The sequence below is a fragment of the Lissotriton vulgaris genome, chromosome 2_1 (assembly GCF_964263255.1).
Source record: "Lissotriton vulgaris chromosome 2_1, aLisVul1.2, whole genome shotgun sequence".
Taxonomy (NCBI): Eukaryota; Metazoa; Chordata; class Amphibia; order Caudata; family Salamandridae; genus Lissotriton; species Lissotriton vulgaris.
Genome location: NC_141687.1, coordinates 2,064,948,751 through 2,064,969,418, shown reverse-complemented (window position 1 = coordinate 2,064,969,418; position 20,668 = coordinate 2,064,948,751). Strand labels below are relative to the sequence as shown.

At 45.4% G+C, this 20,668-nt stretch overlaps 1 protein-coding gene across 2 annotated transcripts in view; it reads left to right on the top strand.

Annotated features, from left to right (window-relative positions):
* Positions 1–17,591, top strand: part of GLDN (gliomedin) — a 565,427-nt gene extending 547,836 nt beyond the window's left edge. For both annotated transcript variants that reach the window (XM_086958291.1, XM_086958290.1), the window contains one exon: positions 16,752–17,591. In XM_086958291.1, the coding sequence (XP_086814417.1) occupies positions 16,752–17,214 (463 nt within the window). In that variant the 3' untranslated portion in view covers positions 17,215–17,591. The remainder of the gene's footprint in view (positions 1–16,751) is intronic.
* Positions 17,592–20,668: the final 3,077 nt, after the last annotated feature.

The following is a 20,668-nucleotide window of genomic DNA, read 5'->3' as shown; positions in this document are numbered from 1 at the left end:
TGTGAAGTCAGCTCACATCTAATGTTGGCGGCCTGGGCGAGGTTTCTGAGGGAACATTTCAACAGGGATCCGAAGGTGAACACCAATGTAGGAGTGCCCAAAAAGGCAACGACTCATGAATTACACAGCAACTCTGTAACATCTATGTTCGTAATCTCGGCACAGCAAATCACGAGGCAGATATCGAAAGGAAGACTGGAGGGGGCACCAGACCCTTTTGGCATACCCCCTGCCTTATTCAAACTCGACCCGCCATCTTACTGGGCAGAAGGCCTGGTGCCAGTCTACCAGGAAATTATAAGAGAGGAGGTAATCCATGCCTCTTAGAAATGCTCCATCATTTTACCGATTTATAAACACAGCGATAAGAACAACGCAAAAAACTAGATTGGTGGCCCTTATTGATAATGATGGCAAAAGAAATTCCATTCTCATCTTAGAGGACTTAACATCTTAGGCCAGATAAATGCTGACATCTCTCTCAACCAGATAGGTTTCTTCAAGCATACTCGCACTACTACCAGTATTCTACCCATCTCCTTATTAATTGACGCTACAAAGGGGGCTAAGTTACACATTTTTCTCAGTTTTATTGATCATAGACCTGCTTTTGATCGTATAGACTGGGGTAACTTGTAGCGCAAGCTGAATAACTGGAAGATTCCATCTGCACTCTTGAAACAGCTGATTTTTCCACAAAGGCACCTGGGTACAAATAAAGTTGGGGTCAGGAAGCAATCTTTCTAGACACATCCCAAACACTAATGGGCTGAAGCAGGGTTGCGTCTTAGCTTCGACTCTGTTTAACCTCTTCATGGCGGATTTAACAACAAGGTTAAATAGGTGTAATTCTCATGCCCCGAAGCTGGGAGGCCTGGTTCTTTCGAGAGAGAAGATATCCATCACCTAATAATCTTATACAGAGATTTCCTGAGCGAACGCAGAGCATTTACAGTTAAACTGCCACCTTGTGAGTTATTTGAATACAGTCGAAAGGATACTGATTGACAGACACACATCATGAGATGTTATGTTATGTTATGTTATCCGAATTTGTAGAGCGCACAGATGCCCCAGATCAAGCTAGAAGCCGAGGAGGGGAGGGGGAAAGAGCTCTATGTTCAATTGAGCAGCGTGGCAGCTGAGTCTACGGCCTGAGGGTGCTCCTACCCCGGAGTATGAAGACCTTCACATGAGCTCACCCAGGACTGGGGTTAGGCAAGTCTTTCAACATTTATTGAGAGCCTGTAGTTTATCTTTCTTACGTCTTTCATTTGCAAGCACAGTGCTCTCAAATCCTGTCTTCTGGTCAACACAGCAGGCTGGGATAGGTCCCGAGGTCTCGCTGACATTTGTATTATTTTTAACACACTTGCAGCTTTTATATATATATACAGATCCTATGGATCCCTGACCTGCATTCTTGATCCAAACGCATGCGCTGTAATAACGAAACAGTTTGATCAACTTCAGTGCATTGCTGATAAGTTCCAGATGCTTAGCAAGAATAATAAATTGAATGAACTTTTGCTCTCTTTGCACAAATTATTGCTTTTATTTGTATACAAGAGAATAACAATATTGGATTTTAGAGGAATAGTTTTTTTAGATTTACTGTTTTTTTGATAATTTAGTTTACTGTTGCAATGGTTTTTAATTAACCACGTAATTAAACGTACTTACTTGCATTGCTAAGCTCAACCAGGATCCTTAACAACTACCATTTGTAAAGGAATAGCAAAGCACCTGGGAAAGGATGAGTTGGATCCTCAATGTAAGTTACGCGTAGGCAGGTACAGTCCTACAGGGAGGTCAAGAGGGGCAGGCCCTCCCAAGGTAGCCTCGTGTCCCTCCTTGAGCTGTTTAGTGTATTTACATAGTTGTGAAGTCAGCATTACTCACTATCCAAAAACTGAACAGCAAGATGTCCTGCTAAGCATCTCTATAATACAATAGAGGGAGCTGAGGCTCCCCTCACAAGCACTCAGTCATAGATAGCGAAAGTAGGGAAACTATCTGAAATTTGTTTTGTCTTTAAAAGGAAAAGAAAATAATACTTTTAAGTGGAATGTGCACCAGAAATGAAGTTGGGACAGTAAGTTTAGTCCATCATCCTTCTTTATTTATAATTGAATTAAAATCAGGTAGTGTGTTTCTTTCTTTTTGCATGAGGAACTTCATCAGGGCTTTGTCTGTCAAGTAGAGTATTCACAAAATCCTTGGTAGTCGTGGTAATGTTGCCCAGGTATTCACCCCAAAATAAGGGTAAGCGATAAAGTCAAGTCCCAGCTTGAGATCTGGGTCCTCCGTCTATGTTAAAGTCGCCAGCATTCAAGAGACAATAAATTGAATACGATAGGGATTGAGGTGCCGAACCTGTGGTCAGCCTTTGGGAGCATTGTTTACAAAAGAAAAGTAAATAACTTGTATTGATTTATTTTATTCCTCTGATGAGGTCATTCCTAAATTGTGGCACAATATATATGCACATACTTTATTGTTTAGTTACTTTAAACCTTTACAACACATTAACAATCTAACAAAAGGATGTAAGCAAATGATTTTTTGACTCGCGATTTTTAGGTTATATAATAAATTGTCCTTCCATAATCAAATTAATTCTGTGGTTGCCAAATGCTTTGACATACTAAGCATGCTCAAGAAATTCCTAATCTTTTTGTCGTTATCAAAACGGATCACATTGGTCTTGGCATTGGTCATGTCTTGGCTGGACTATGTCAATGCCCTAAACGGCCGTCTCCTGCAATATTTGCTATGAAAACTTAAAACTGTGCAGAATTTCTCTGCTAGGCTCGTTCTCAGTTTACCTAGAAGGGAGCACATTTCTTCCCATATGCAGAATTTGCACTGGCTTTCTGTGCACAAATGGATTCTTTTTAAGACCTCGCTCCTTGTGCACAGAGCAATTTATCACTCGGGACCAGGCTATCTGTCTTCCAGGATTTCCTTCTACAGCCCTTTGAGAAAGCTGTGCTTCTCCAACATTCTGTTGGCCATGGTTCTAAGAGCCCAGCTCGCAGGATTTGGCTGGCAGTCTTTCTATCTGTTGGGTCCTATTTGCTACCTTCCTTTAAAACTCAGGCTTACAGTGGATGAGAGACTGTAAGGAAAATGCTTAACATCTGCCTCTTTGTCCAGTAGATAGCCCTTATGAGTAGATGTGTGCTTTATAAATCCCACACAACATAACATAACAGCAGGCTCCAACGCAGCTCCAATGCAAGCAAATTAGAGGAAAAAGAAAACTGATGAGATTGTACTTCACACCCGCATGAGGGTCAATGAATTGTCAATACATGATGCTTAGCCTCCAGTATGGTTGTCTGCCAGCAAATATCTAATTGAACAGTTTTTTGTTTTATTTAAATCCTCATTCGCCGCCAATCTCACATCAATGTGCACCCAAGTTGTCTACACCCTCACTCCGCAAGCTTCGAGGCGTAGGGGTCTGAGATGGAAGGAACCCACCTACTGGTACCTAGACTTCCATGGGTGGACACAAAGAAACCAGCTGAGACAACTCTTCTGCTAAGCTCCAAGAGCTTGATGGACCTTGTTGAGGGACTACCAGTACCAGACTGGAAGATTCCAACATAGCCCAGAGAGTGTAAAGGCAACATAATCATAGGACTCAGGGAATAAAAAAAAACTCTCTGAGCCCTATCTAGGTTGCAAGATGTTCCAAAATGCTTTCTTCTTCCTGCTGCCTGCTCATGTAAGATCTAGCTTAGCGACCGCCAAAACCTAGGATTGCCAGTCGAAGAAAGAGGGGGGGGGGGAGTAGAATCTATCCATCTTATGCAGATTTGTCTCCTGGCTAATAAAATGGCATAAAAAAGAAGTGATCTGGCAGAGCCCTTGACATTGTCTGCCAATCCAAATATAATTAAAGATAAATCAATGTTAACAGGGCTTCCCAGGGTACTTTCCAAAAATGTTTTAATACTGTCCAAAAAGGAGACTAGGGCAGGACACTCCTTGAACATGTGAATGTCAGACGCCAAGACCAGCCCGCATTTCCTGCAGCAGACAGGTAAGCCTTTAGTGATTTTAGAAAGTTTTAGTGGAGAAAAATATGCCCTGTGTATAGTGAACAGGTGGTTCCTTTTAAGCCAAGCAGGTTTTACCACTTCATATAAGATCTTACATGAACTCTGCCATAATATATCACAGTCACGTGCTGGGAAGGGCCCTCCCCAAAAGTCCTCGGTCAGTTTGAATTCCCCATCAACCACCTCAGGGATTGCTTGGTACCAAAAAGAAACTTCCTTCCTCCCTGGAGGCTTAGTTGCAAGCTGATTTTCCGGGGAATTGCCACCTCTGAGAAGACTTCCTACAGCTGTTTGAGAGTGTGAATGAGCCCAGCTTTCTAACTGAAGGTATTTTAATCTAGATAAACCCACACCCACTCTATCCCCGAGTTGTTCCCAAGAAACAAGAGAAGCGTCTATGATCAAATTCCCCCAGACCTCAAATCCAGCATCCCTCAAGCACTGTGGTGCCCCAGGGGAATCCCAAAGGGGGGCCAGACTGGAAAAGTAGCTGAGTGCGGCTCAGCTCCTTAGTTTAACCCATGTTTTGGCTAAGCCCAGAAGAACCTTCAGCCTGATCTTTTTAAAAAACGTAGGATCACCAAATTTGAACAAGAACCCTTCCACCGACATATTAGCAGCCCTGAGCATAGCTAGAAACATCGCGCTCACCCCAGTGTTGAAAGGCATTTTCAAGAGCATGCGCGAGTGAGAAAGTTGAAAGGCCAGGCATATAGCACACCTAACCCTTACCCAACTGGAACCCTGCCTAGATCCTGATTTAGCAGCATCAAACTATTCTAACTGGCTGAATAATGCTTTTGATTTATTGGTGCCAAAAAAACATTTTCTAAAAAACGTTGCTCCCCATCAGCACCGTGGTTTTCTGAAATCCTAAGAGCACATAAGAAAGTTTGCAGAAATCACGAATGGTAGTGGCGTAAAAACTACAATAATCAAGAGAAAACCCTTTACAAAGATTCATTCAACATATATAAACTGTGAATTGCTCAGGAGAAAAGCAAGTTTTACATCACTCAGATTGAGACCGCCCAAAACTCCAGTAAACAGCTCTATCAGGTAGTTGCTAAATTATCTGGACAAGTCTCAAACTGTAATCCAGCTCCTTCCCAGGCATTATGCAACTCCCTTGCTGATTACTTCTTTGAAAAGGTTAACAACATCTACACCAATTTTTCATCTCAAACCCAAAAAGATAACCAGCCACTGAATCGAGAACCCCCGGAATACGAACACACTTTAGCAAAATTCGAAAGCACCACTCCTGAGCAGATTTCAAACTTAATAGCTACTATTAAATCTGGCTCTGCTACCGACCCCTGTCCCCCATCAACACTGAAGCCACTAGCTGACTTAGTTACACCCACATTGTCTAAAATCTGCAATGCAATGTTTGCATCTGTCACATACCCAAAGATTTGGAAAAAAACATTATTAAACCACTACTAAAAAAATCTAATCTAGACATGAACGAACCTAAGAATTACAGACCAATAGCAAGTCTTCCTTTCCCTGGCAACATTTTTGAGAAAGTGATTAATACACAGCTTTCTAAATATATCGAAGATCACCGACTCTTGGATGATACTCAGTTTGGCTTTCGTAAAGGCCACGGTACAGAGACTGCGCTAATTAAAGCAACAGAGGATTTAAGAATCATCCTTTATCAAGGAGGAATGGCTGTCCTTATACTTCTGGATTTATCAGCAGCTTTTGACAGGGTCGATCACACCATCTTGATCGACCGTGTCTCACACATGGGCATTCATCAGACAGCCAAAGCTTTATTATCCTCCTTTCTTACCGACCGTACTTAATCGGTAAACATCGGTCCCTTTAACTCCTCTCAATTTGCCCTCCCGTGTGGTGTCCCCCAAGGATCATCCTTAAGTCCGACACTCTTTAATATCTATGTGTCAGACTTAGCTAAAGTCATCAAATCACACGGGATGGGACTCACATCCTATGCCGACGACACCCAACTGGTGCTCAATGTACACAATGACGGTGACATAGACAGTAGCAGCTACATTTCAGAAGGGCATGCTTGCCATCAGCAGTTGGAAAACCACAAACTGTCTCAAGTTGAACTCTGAGAAAAAAAGAGATCATGATACTCGGTAATCTACTGCCTACATAGTCACCCAGTTGGTGGCCTTCGTCACACAAGGCCCTCCTCCAGTTCCTGTCACCAAACTCAGAAACCTGGGTGTCATATTTGATGACAGGTTGTCCTTTGCACCTCACGCAAATACTGTGGTATCATCGTCATTCTTCAAGCTGCAAATTATAAAAAAACTACTACCATTCTTACCCCTAAATGCAGGAAAAACACTGGTTAGCACTCTAGTAATGTCTACCATCGACTATTGTAATGCTCTTCTTTTGAATGCCCAAAATAAAGTAATTAGCAGACTTAAACTTGTTCAAAACTCCGCGGCCAGAAAGCTATCTGGAACCCCGAAACGAAAATCCATTTCGTACATCATTCAACGTTATCATTGGCTTCCTGTGAGAAACCGCATAAAGTTCAAGGCTCAAGTTCAAGTTCGGGCATTTATATAGCGCACTACTCACCCAGAGGGTCTCAAGGCGCTTGGGAAAGGGGTTCATTATTTGTCGAATAGCCAGGTTTTAAGTTCTTTTCTGAAGGAGATGTGGTTTTGAGTAAGGCGGAGGTGAGTGGGGAGTGAGTTCCAGGTCTTGGCAGCCAGGAAAGAGAAGGATCTGCCACCCATGGTGGATTTTCGGATGCGCGGGACTGCGACGAGGGCTTGATTGGACGATCTTAGTTGGCGGGTGGGTTTGTAGAAGGACAGTCGAGTGTTGAGGCATTCGGGTCCTAGATTGTAGAGGGCCTTGTGTGCGTGGGTGAGAAGACGGAACGTAATTCTTTTGTTGATGGGAAGCCAGTGGAGGTCTTTTAGGTGTCCGGTGATGTGATCTTGGCGAGGGATGTCCAATATGAGTCTCGCTGATGCGTTTTGGATGCGTTGGAGTTTTTTCTGTAATTTTGCTGTGATTCCGGCGTATAGTGTGTTACCATAATCCAGTCGACTCGTGACCAGTGCGTGGGTGACAGTCTTTCTTGTCTCGAGGGGGATCCAACGGAAGATCTTTTTGAGAATGCGAAGTACGTTGAAGCAGGAGGATGAGACTGCGTTGACTTGTCTGGACATCGAGAGAGAGGAGTCTAGGATGAAGCAAAGGTTACGTGCGTGGTCTGTGGGTGTGGGTGCTGTGCCCAGAGCGGAAGGCCACTAAGAGTCGTCCCAGGCAGAGGGGGAAGATCCTAGGATGAGCACCTCCGTTTTGTCTGAGTTGAGTTTTAGGCGGCTATGTTTCATCCATTCGGCTACTTCTTTCATGCCTTCGTGAAGATTGGTTTTGGCAGTATTAGCGTCTTTGGTGAGGGAAAGGATTAATTGGGTGTCGTCGGCGTAAGAGATGATGTTGAGGTTGTGTTGGCGCGCGATGGATGTGAGTGGGCTCATGTAAACGTTGAAGAGGGTGGGACTGAGTGATGATCCTTGTGGTACTCCACAGATGACTTCAGTGTCCTCTGAGTTGAATGGGGGAAGTCGGACTCTTTGAGTTCTCCCGGCGAGGAACGAGATGATCCAGCCCAAGGCTTTTCCTTGTATGCCGATGTTGCTGAGGCGTTGTATAAAGGGTGCTGGTGCAGACTGTGTCGAAAGCGGCGGAGAGGTCGAGTAGAATGAGGGCCGCTGTTTCTCCGTTATCCATTAGTGTTCGGATGTCGTCTGTCGCTGTAATGAGGGCGGTTTCGGTGCTGTGTTTGGCTCGAAATCCGGATTGAGATGGATCGAGGCAGTTGTTGGATTCAAGGAAGGCGGCGAGCTGGCTGTTGTCGGCTTTCTCAATGACTTTGGCGGGGAAAGGGAGGACGGATATGGGTCGGTAGTTTTTAAGTTCAGAGGGGTCTGCTGTGGGTTTCTTCAAGAGGGCACTGAGTTCGGCGTGTTTCCAGCTTTCTGGGAAGGTGGCAGAGTTGAACGAGCAGTTGATGACATCACGGAGATGGGGTGCGATGATGGAGTCAGCTTTGTTGAAGATGTGGTGGGGCAGGGGTCGGTTGGCGAGCCAGAGTGGATTGAGTTCATTAGGCAGATGGTGTCTTCAGTGGTGATTGGGTTCTCGAAGCTGTTGTGGATGTTGGCAATTTTGTTGTAGAAGAAGGAGGATAACGCATCGCAGAGGTCTTGGGAGGGAGTGATGTCGTTAGATGCTGCGGTGGGGTTGGTGAATTCTTTGACGATGTTGAAAAGTTCCTTGCTGTTGTGGGTGTTGTTGTCGAGACGATCCTTGAATGCTGATTTCTTGGCGGATTGAATCAGTTGGTGGTGTTTGCGGGTGGCTGCCTTGAGGGTGGCCATGTTGTCGGTGGTTTTTTCTCCATGTTTTCTCCAGGGTGCTGCATAGCTTCTTGGATTTTTTAAGGTCATCATTGAACCAGGGAGCCTTTTTGCTGGCTGATTTGATCTGGTGCTTTTTCAGGGGTGCTAATTCGTCAGCACTGTGGGTGATCCATTGCTTGAGATTGGTGGCCGCTTGGTTTGGGTCCAATGAGAGGGTGGGAGGGTTTTGGTTGAGTGATGTGAGGAGTTGTTCAAAGGTGATTTTGTTCCAGTTTCTCCGAGAAATAGGTTGTGGGCGGTTGTGGGTCAGGGTGGTTTTGTAGCTGAAGTGAACACAGCTGTGGTCCGTCCAATGGAGAGCTGTGGTGCGATCGAAGGAAATGAGCTTGCTGGAGGTGAAGATAGGGTCGAGCGTGTGTCCGGCTACATGGGTGGGGGTGTCAACAAGTTGTTTGAGTCCGAGATTGGCCAGGTTGTCCAGAAGGGTGGAGGTGTTGCTGTCGTGTTTGTTTTCAAGGTGGTAGTTGAGGTCTCCTAAAAGAATGTAGTTCTCGGAGGCGAGGGTATGTGGGCTGACAAAGTCAGTGATGTCATCGCTGAATTGAGTGCGGGTTCCTGGAGGCCTGTAGATGAGGGTGCCTCTAAGTGTTGTCCTAGGATCGGTGTGGATCTGAAAGTGGAGATGTTCGGCGGTTGCAAGATTATCGTCGGAGCTGGTCGTGATTTTGATGGTGTTCCTATGGATGATGGCGATGCCTCCTCCTGTTTGATTGGTGCGGTCTTTTCAGATAATCTTGTAAGCGTCCGGTATGGCTATGGCGATGTCGGGTGCTGATGATGTGTTCATCCATGTTTCTGTAAGGAAGGCGATGTCCGGTGACGCAGTGTCGAGTAGGTCCCAGAGTTCAGTTGCGTGTCTGTGGACCGAGCGGGTGTTAAGCAGGATGCACTTCAGGTGGTTAGATTCGGAGCTGTGTATGGAGGAAGTGGATTTGGTGAGGGTCGTGAAGCAGTTGAACTTGCAGGAGAGGCAGGCGAATGGGCCGTGGGTACGTCCTGGGGTGGCTTCGCAGCATTGTGGTGTGCGTCCGGGGTTGAGGGCGAGGAGAGTTGCGGCATCATATGTGAATCTAGTGGGTTGGGTGCGGCGGGGACCAGGGGGACTGGCGCTGGGCGCGGTCCAGGCGCGGACGGGTGTAGACGGGCTTACCTTTGGCGCACCTTCGGCGCGGACGCAGCGCGTTGGCGCTGCGCGTTGGGACATCTGTCTAAATGGATAGTGGGGGAGGCGGAGCGTGGGAGGGGCAGCTGGGAGGCGGGAGCGAGGTGGAGGGACGGTGTGGGAGGACGGCACAACAAACAAAATGGCAGCAACACAAACAAATGCTGCAAGGCGGGGCGAGAATGGGCAATAGCAGTAGCAACAATGGAGCGCTATGGGGGAGAATAATGCAGCAGTGGCTAGCGCTTCAAAGCGCGATGGAAAGGTCACAAGCGCTACGAGATTTGGCAGCAGTATAAATTATGTGCACTCAGCGATCGAATTGTGCAGACAGGCAGTCGAGGCAAAAAACACTCAGCAATCAGTAATTACCAAAGCAATACAAGCAGTGAGCAGTGTGCAAATCAACTCGAAATGCAAAATGCACTTAGCAAATAGTAAATTAACAAAGTAGTGAGCGGTGCGCAAAGGAACTTAAAATGCTAGAAGCACACTGCAATCAGAAATCAACAAAGCGATACAAAAGCCCAGCAGTACGCGATAAAGCTAACAGAGGCTATCGGTAGAGAAGAGTGCTTGGCAGAGTCAAGGCGCTATGGTACGATACCAAGTCGGGAGGTGGTGGGGGGAGCGACCGCTTCTGCCGAGGACAGGATGGTCACAGCTCTCCGTGAGGACTCGGACGCCGTGTAGTTTCAGTGGGTGGGAGGGGCAGCTGGGAGGCGCTATGGGGGAGAATAATGCAGCAGTGGCTAGCGCTTCAAAGCGCGATGGAAAGGTCACAAGCGCTACGAGATTTGGCAGCAGTATAAAGGCTCTGTGTATTGCCTATACGGCATCTCGCAAAGTTGGTCCCCTCTACCTCAACAATGCCTTAGAAGCATATGTTCCCTCTAGAGGCCTCTGGGCCTCCACGGCTAATCTCCTCATGGTCCCCCGCACAAGAACTGCTACCTGGGGAGATAGACGCTTTACTGTGGCTACGGCAAAACTCTGGAACACCCTCCCAGCAGAGATTAGATCCAGCCAATCTCTATTGGTCTTTAGAAATAAGACAAAACCCTGGTTATTCAACCAGTAGAAGGAAGACAAGAACTTGGTTATTTAGCCAATAGCTCCCTGCTATATGGCACAAGTCCACGATCCTTTAGCGCCGAGACACCCATGGGTATTTGCGCGCTCTACAAATCTTAAAAATAAAAATAAATAAAAATATCTGGGAGAGCGAGGCCTCCCTTTTTCTCTCCTGTGCCTCAGTTGTTTCCAGGCAATCCTGGGTGATTTATATGCCCAGACAAACACATTTATGTCCCTCTGCAATTTGTCAATTAAAGATTTTTCAAAATAGAGGGGGATACAATTAAAAATAAAAGTGATTTGGGGGAGTATTGACATCTTGACCAGGTTGACTGCCAATAATGGAAAGAGGGAGTGTGGCCCAAGATTTCCTTAGCCTCTGGCACTCCATTGCTACCCTGGTCAAGTTAGTCTCAGCAATGCTGGTGATGTCCTGCTGAATGTTTATCCCCAGGTACTTCATTGAAGAACTAATCTGGTACTGATGCTGGGTTACTCCTAAGTTCCAAACCATAATCTCCTTTTTTGAGGCATTGATTTCATAGCCTGAAACCAGCCCAAACTCCAGAGCTAGACTGATTACAACTGGAAATGCTGCCTGTTGGTTTGCAGAGAGAACTAGAATGTTGTCTGCAAAAAAGGCTACCTTCCTCTCCCACTCTCCATATATGAACGGCTGTATAATAGGGTCGTCCCTGAGCCGTTGAGCAAATGGCTCTATGTAAAGATCAAAAATGAGAGGAGAGAGTGGGCAACCTTGTCTAGTCCCCTTGGAGATTTTAAATGAGTCAGATTACCATTTACAAGAAGTCTGCCCGTTGGATACTGTTAAATAGGCTGTATAGTGTAACTAAATTTCCCTCCCAGACTAAATTTCTTCAAGACCTCCGACAGGTAGATCCAAATTACCCTGTCAAAGGCCTTGGTTGCATCGAGAGTCATAGCCGCCAGTGGAATGGAATATGCAGAGACCAGATCTATCGCCTCTATAAAATCATAGGTCAGATGTGAAAGCTGTCGACCCCTGATGAAACCCGTCTGATCTAAATGAAGGATATCCCCTGCCACCAGTCCCAGTCTTGCTGCCAATATTGAGGTAAAGATTTTATAATCAGAATTTAGGAGTGGTATAGGCCTGTAAGACCCACAATCAGATGGAACTTTCCCTGGGTTCAAGATCAGGACTATGGTGGCCTCATTCCACGAAAGAGGGAGATATAATCCTGCTTGCAATATCTGGTTAAAAAGGAGTGTCTGGGTGGGAACAAGCTTGACGCTCATCAATTGAACAGTTTTGAAGCACTTTCTGATCTTGCTGTTACGTGGCACATTACTTGAGAACTGAGGAGAGCCAAGAACAAGGAACAAATTATTATAGACAATGCTTTTTGGCACCCACTAGAATTCAAGTTGCTGTGCAAGATATTCTTTAGCTTATTGTGTTTCCCAGAACAAACAAAAAACGATTTATTATTCGGAATCAATTGCTTGATTGGTCAGCTTGTTTGAAGAGTTGGAACCAATTTACTACCACTTTCAAAGCATGACAGCTGTGATGTGCTGGTGTGAGTGGTGCAATGTGGTAGAATCGCGAGCAGAAATATTAGTATGGATCTGGTAGACAAGTTGTTTCTAACTGCAGAGACTATCCCGATGGTAGCACTGCACATAGGATACCTGCACAATCTCCAAACAAATGTGGTCAGTCTTATTGGTTGAATAGAGATTGGTGCTACAACAGAAGACATTCCTGATACCCCAAAGTGTGTATAGAGGAAATGACTGTGCAACCCCCACAGTGGACAATACAACTTGTCAAGAGCTCACAAACGTTGCATGAACAATATATCTCAGTTAATTGTAAAGATACTAATTTTATTCACAAAACATACAATAGGCCACAAAAATATATGTAAAATCCTCATGTAATAAAATACAGCCAAATATGTAATGCAGTTGGTACGTCATTAGAGCAATAAAGAATGAAGTACTTCTAGGCATCAGCAAAGTGTCCTACAACGGTTCTTCAAAGTCTTACATGTAAATTCGACACACACAACGGAATTAAAAGATATAACCAACCTGTGTTTCATCAAAATGTACTTCTTCAGGGCTAATAGTGAATTGCAGACATAAACTGTACAGTATTCCAACAGACCAGAGACTAAATACTCTGTATCATTGAGTCCACCAGAAATACGTTGCTAACGACTGTAGGAGAGTGGGGTCTGAAATCCTATGGTCACCCCCGATTTTTGCTTTTTGCTTCACTGGTTTATGACTTTCCCTGGCTGTGGGCCTGCTAATCAGACCCACAGCCTAGCTGTTCTCTCTCTAAATTGACACACATGTACCTTAGGTGCATTTACCAATTGGTACTGGGCCACCTTATCAGTCCCTGTACAGCATACCTTAGGTATCCAGGGCATAGGTGTACCCAGGGCCTACCAGGGGCTGCAGCATGTATTATGCCACCCCTGGCTGGCCACCCACATCTGACACAACTGGCTGCACGACAGCTGGGGAAAGGTGGTGTAATCACCCTTTGCTTTAGATATAGTATTCCTATATCTAACCCTAAAATGGACACATGTATTCCTATCAGTCACTCCTATGGCAGACCTTATCAATCCTGAAGGCAGAGTGTTTGGAATTATGTGAGATGGTGCTCTGGCATGAGCTGAGCCCGTTCGCAGCTTGCGGAACCAAGTCCTAATAGCTGTTCCATGATAACGCGTACCATATACTCTTAAGTGCATTATAATCCTCGCGGTTATTTGCCAACTTTGGTATCGCTTTATCAAAACATGTCGAGTAAGGTGTCATACGAATTGAAATACTAACCCCTCGCCAATTCTGGCGATGGGGTACGCATTCCACCCTTCTAGAGGGACACGACATGTATGTAACTGTGAACCCCGGTTAAAGTTAACTCGAGCCTCAGCATCACAAAATGGATGCTGCCACCACAGACACAAGTCTGACCTCCTGCTGCTGGGAGTCCTTCCAGCGGGGAGAGCTCGGACAATGGGGTTTCCTGTCAGGGGCGGTGCTAGCACCATCCCAGACAGCATTTTGTGTATCCCAGGTAGGCAGGGCTGAGAGGAAGGTGACTGCAAGTGGCACCCCGGTGCTCACTGTGCATATGCCAGCTCAAACCAGTTCCAGGGGCACCCCAGCCCCTGAGCTGGGGAGAGACCGGACAAAGGAGAGGGGTGTAACCACCCCCCTCCTGGTCCCACCCATGGGCAGGACCTAGTCGCGTGCCAGACCCTTTTCTTAGGATAAAGGTAGGAGCGGGCCCCCTTCCCAAATTAGATAATCTTGAATCTTGAACTACTTTCCACGAAAGGAACTCTTGACATTCTCTGAAGACTCTCCCTTGTGGCTAAGGAGTAGCCACCCTGCACCCGCAGGCACCACCTAAGCAATTGCGGTTTGCTGCACGTCCATCCTCCGGATCAAGACTGACCAGCTCGACGAGACCCGGATTCCCTGCCATCTCTGACCTCTACCTGCATCATCAGCCCAGCTGAGATTCGTGGGTGTGACGAGACCTGAGGGACCGGCCATCTTCAAAACCTGCACGACGCTTAACCAGCACGACCGCCGAGGGATCCTCGAGTGAGTGCACTGGGGTTTGAGAAGCCCCAACCCAGAGCAGCTCCAGCACCGAAGTCCAGCCCCCCAGCATCCACGAGATCTGCGTGGGGCCCTTCTGCTTCTCTGCTGCTTGCCACATTGTCTGGTCACTTGCCCGTTGGCTAGTGGCCCTCCTGACGACGTACCACGACGTTTTCACCGCTGGTCTGGTTGCTCCAGACTGGCCCTTGCTCCCTTCCAAAAGAGGAGCACCCCGGACCCTCCTGGTCCACTCCAGACGCCATCTTGACCCCACCGCGTGGGCTTGCCTTTGCCAAGGCTTGTTGCTCCAATCCTGGTTCCAGCATCGCCGACAGCAGACACCATCGTGGGACAGCTCGCACCTCCAGTCTGGTCGCCGACAACGCCTCCTGGCCCGTGTGACTGCAGAGTCCAGCGTCGCCCACTCACCTGATCGCGGTGACCTCATCCGGTGCCATCCTGGTGCCCACACAATCACTGGCTAGTGATTAAGAACTGAGTCCCCTCTGCTTTCAGGTCGTCTCCATCACCGATCCAGCCTTGATTGATTCACACCGAACATCTTCACTGGTCGCCTGCCAGCAACTTCTTCTTTCAGGCTCCATAGACTACAACGAGGATTCCCGACGTCATTTGAACCCTATGCAGCCGCAGCCCCTGGGCTAGGTAACCCGAGCATTTCGGTGCTCCAACGCAGGTTCACTATCCAAGTGTCCAGATCCTTTTTCGCTTTTAGTCTACCAGTCGGATTCGTCCAGAAACAGTAACTTTAGAATTACTAGCATCCATAGACTTTGTCCCGCATCCCGCGTGAGAGTGCACACTCTGCACCCGAGTTCCCTAGGCCTCCTGCTCCTAACCTGAGAGTTCAGTAGTGTAGTCCTAGCGGTCCTGAAGCCTCTGGATCGTGTTACGCACCTGCTAGTATTTCGCATTCCACTTTTAGAGTATATGGTTTTTCGTGCCCCTCGGGCATTTGTGTAAATTGTGCAACTTGAAGTATTTTCGTAAGAGTTTTGTATTGTGCTTAGCTCCCTGACTCATAAAGAGTTCAGGGTAGACTTGTTATTAATAAATATACTGTATTTTTATAACAACTTGTGTGGTGTCCTTTCACTTGGTGTTCAAGGGGTATATGTGATGGTAAAACAGCTGGCTTAACACGCCCTCTAGACTTTAGCCTAAAGACTGCTTTTGTCCACGCTACTAGGATAGCTGGTCTATAAGGTTGACTTACAACCAATCATCAATAAGGGTCGTTTGGAATGATACACAGTGATCACTAGAATAGTGAGCACTATATATCAGGCCAACTTCTCACAACGACCACAACAAATGCATCAAAAGCGATCCTAGGTCCAAATGTACACATCAAAAGGAGATGATTCTTCAAAAATGTCTATGATTCTTAAGACACGTTCCAAGAGTACCAGATTCCGCAAAGGTGAGCCTGTGGCAGTAAGATTTCTTGTTTCTGGCTACTGTAGGATCGTGTATCCCTCTAGTGCAGCCCCAGGAAAGGACTAAGGGCCACATGTAGGTAATCCAGATTTACCGATTCTAAAATACCGAATTTTACCGATTCGGTATTTCAGAATCGGTAAATGCGATGCAGGTATTTATTCGTAAATGTTACCGAATCGGTAAGATTCGGTAAATACCGAATCAGTATTTACCGATGCGGTAATTCCCATTCATTCCTATGGGCCTGGAGGCCCCTAGGAATGAATGGGAATTACCGAATCGGTAAAAGGGGGAACACATTCAAGGGTGGCAGGGTGTCACTTTGACACCCTGTTGCACCCCTGAATTGTGCATGTGTGCACGTGGCACACATACATGCCCTAAGGGCATGTATGTGTGCTACATGGCACAGTTAAAAAAGCACAAAATTGCTGTTTTTAAGGTTTTTGATATTTACCACTAACTTGTAGTTGGTGGTAAATAACGAATCCTTAAATGAGGAATGCACTCACTTGAGTGCTCCCTACATTCAGAATTCGGTAAATTACCGATTCAGTATTTTAAGGATTCGGCAATTTACTGATTCCTTAAATTACCGATTCGGTAAATTGATGAATCCTTCAATTTGGCCTCCTACATCTCACAAGCCTAATACCGGCCGGTATTAGGCTACCTACACCAGGCCCTAAATGATATCAAAAATATTACCATCTTTTCTAGCTGGCAACTTCTGTAGTTCAGTGAACTAATTATTACCCAATACACTCTTTTAACAGCCAAGTGAACAAAGTGAAATCTTATACAACATGATCCTAACTTGCGTCTAATGACATCTGTACATTATTCTTTTCAAGAGTAAAAATGAAGTAAACCCCGATTGCAGTTGTGTAACATAATCTATTTTCTTTTCAGCTTGGATGTCAACACTGAATCCTACAGAACGTTGACGATAGAGAATGCCTTGCACCGGGGTCGCAACTACCTCTTCTTGAACTCCAAATCCTATTTTAACGTCGCCGTCGACGAAAAGGGGCTGTGGATTATCTATGCCTCCAGCGAGGACGAGAACATCGTTGTTGCCAATCTTGACGAAAAAACATTTTCTGTCGTTCGGCATATTAATACCACTTACCCGAAAGAGAAAGCGGGCAACGCTTTCATAGCTTGCGGCATTTTATATGTTACCGACACTAAGGATTTGCGCGTGACGTTTGCTTTTGATTTGATCAAAGAGAAACAAGTTGCTGCAAGTTTTGAGCTTAGGTCTTTGACATCAGTCCTAGGGATGCTGTCGTACAACCCAAGAGATAAGCAGCTTTATGCATGGGAAGATGGCTATTTAATGCAATACCCTGTACAGTTTGCATCAGACTAATAATACATTAACCATTAGCTGTGATGTTCAGTTAATTTCAGGCTGTAAAAAAAAGTCTACGAGGTGAGACAGCCGATATGGCGTCATGTGACTTAATGCAATGTGTGATCATACTGAGCAGTTTTTTGGTGGCTCAATCTGGTTAAGGGGAATCAAACTCAGGGTTTGAGACTATTCAGTCTGAACCCGGTTTCCCTTTGTAGTTCACATGTTAGAGAATGTTGAGAATTATTTTTTATTCCCGCTTCCCATGGTAGTGGTATTAAGGCCTTACGTTTGTACTACCCAAAATATGTATTTTGTTATTTTACAACCAGACCATGTACTTTAATCATACCACCCTTACTAGTTTAATAAATATAAAATACTCAGAATATAAAGGCTGTATTACTGCAAATGTTTAATTTGAATAGTATAAATGTCTTTTTTCAGGGGATCTCTATGATATAATTGGTAGCGATAAACAGTGGTTGGTAATCCTAGAATGAAAAAGTAAAACTTTGTAATTGTGAATGAATCAACCAGTAATCCCTACCTGAATGTCTTCATATTGACTAAGTGAATGGGTCTACGAGACTTTGACACTAAAATGCAGCATCAGAAACGTTGTAGTTGGAGAGAAAAGTCTTGGAGCTACTCTGGTGGGAGGTATGTTCTTTATTTCATACTAGGTCCTTACTTTACAGCAACCGCCTGATGAGTCCTGTTAGGTAGGGCTTCATCCTCTCTTTAACTTTAACTGCCTCACAGGCTTCATCCAGCACACAGTAACCAACACTCTATGCATTATCGGTCCCATGCTCACAGCATCCACACTCAGCATTCTACATGATGCTCAATCAGTCCATACATACTCAGACACGTCACATAACTACGTTTCCATTTCTTTACACACAGAACAAACCAGACATGCAATGTCTCTTCATCACTACTGCACCATGAATATTGCTGACGTTCAGCAACTCTGCAGACGTAAATCAATGCGGACAGACAGTAAAGACTGTTCAAACATCAATACTGCAAAAGAATTGGCAAAGCCAAAAGGTCTGTGTTTAATGTGCTAACATAAGTAAATGAGATGAAGTTATCGGGACAAGACAGAAAGGGCTATTGTTATAAAGTAGTTGTAAGAAAATTGGGTTATTGGTTGTGGGTGATGAGAACCCTTCTCAAACAACAACCACAATGCTTGTCAGGCTAAACTATTAAAGTCACCTCACTAACCTGTGTTTAACCCTCTGGTAGAAAAACAGCCATGCTTAACTTAGAGGCATTGTGATAAGAATGTATGCAGTACACAAACAGTAATAAAGTAAAAACACAACCTGAAAAATCCCAAACATTTTAAAAATTGAGAAAATCATAATAAATAAAATTACACCAAAAGAAATTACATTTAATCAGTAGAACCAGAGTTATGAGTCAAACTTTTAGTAAAATCTAGCACAAGACAGTGACAAAGTTATAAGTTAAGGCCAACTACAATGGAGCGCAGGTCAAATATATGAGGTGGATTGGGCCCGGGTCTCGGCTTATCTTCGGACTTAGTAAATTCTCATGAGTAGTGCCTCACCATGCTGCCGACACCACCATTATAACATTGGCTTGTCACCGGGGCAGCTTCTTTTTCCCCTCCTGATTGTTCTGTACCTTAGTGTGCTCTACCCGTGGGAACAATGAGCTCCGACTCTTCTGACTTCCTTCTTCTTGTCGGCTTTCTCCCTCCTTATTTTCTCTTCCCCTTCCACTTCCTTGTTATGTTCAGATGTTCTTCTGTGAGTGATATAGTTGCTTGCCATCTCGTCTCACCAGGGCTTGGTTTCCTAGGTCATTGCACAGTCGTGCCATCTGAGACATACCTTCAAAAGAATTGATATGCGCCGAAGGAGATCTCTGCTCCCCTCAAAGTGCTACCACCTTTACTGAGCTTGCTTCTCTAGATTTAGGGGGTGGGAACTTGCTCTTTCTTTCTTTCCTCAGCTGTCACTTGTTATGGGTGTATTTTCTTCTTTTTCTTCTCAGTGATTTACACTGTATTTTCTTTGAAAATATAAATAAAGGTTGCCAAAAAGAAAAGTTCTTCAAGAAAAGTCCAGGAGGAAATGGAGTTCAGTGGGGCAAGGCAGCTGGTTGTGTACAAGTAGTAGTCGGTGGAGTCTGGGAGCCTTTGGATAAAGTCTCAGTGAAGCAGTTGATGAAGCGCAGGAAAAAAGCTCTGAGTGGGAAAAGCTGGAGATCCAGGCCGAAAATGCGGTCATCATCCTTGAAGGGAAGCCAGTCAACGTTGAGTCTGGTGAAGATTTTTCCCACCAGACTTAGACAACTTTTGGAAGTGGAAAACCTCCAATGGGATGGAGCTGCAAGCTGTAGCCAAAGCGAGCTCCAAGAGGTCAGGTACAGGTGTCCCCAAGTCCTAATGAACAGGATTTGCTGCTGTGGAGAAGAGCATAGCAGGAGCTACTGCAAAGACAGGCTAACCAATGAATCACCTCAAGCGGAACAGCTGGTAGTAAGTTCCAGTCTTCTGTCGATTCTTCTGGCACTTTTGGTGACATTTTTTCTATGTCCCGTTCTAGGTTTAAGCAGGAGCAGCACCTCTAACAGCACTTCCAAGGGTCTAGGAACTGGGGGACACCACTTGAGGGGTGGATGATTAGGTCTGACCACAGAAGAGACCAGGTGAAGGGTCAGGGTCTGTGAACTAGCTATTGGTGTCATGTCTGGTGGTCTTGAGTTAAAGGAGATTGTCCAGTTCTCCTTCAAGCAGCAAGGCAGATCTTCAAGCGGTAGGCTAGTCGTCTGGGATCACAGGCCTCAAGCAGCAGGACAGTCCTCCGGGGAACAAGGCAGCCCTCTTGAAGTCTTCCACAGGTCAAGCAGTGTACTGAAGAGTACCTCTGGTAGTCCAATATTTATACCTGGTGCCAGCCTTTGAAGGGGGAGGATTCCCTATACTACTTCCACATCTGTTTCTGGATAGTTTTCCACTTCCCCTGTCAAGGCTCCAAGAAGTCTAGGTGACAGAAGACTAGTGTTGAACTCCTTTGGGCTGCTTACAGCTCTGCCCCAATCATCCTGGCAGGTTGTCCCACTCTGTCTACACCTAATCCTCTTTTGTATTGTTGGCGAGAAGGAATAAAGAAACCCCAACAGCAGCGCCATTCACAGTCATGTGGGCAGGGATACTGACAGAAGACACAAATAGTACAAGAAAATGGTTACTTTCTAAAAGTGGCATTTCAAGAATTATGACTTAATATCCAACTCTACCACTAAAAGGGATTTTAATGACAATCCATATGAATGTAAACTACTGATCTTTATCTTCCTCCCCCCATCAAAAGTTATCACTTACTAAATGTGATTAGGTAACTCCATGTTAGGCAATATAGTAACACACTCCTTCCAGCAACCAGTGTTTGCTGCTGGGTTTTAAGTTGAACTGGGCAAAATG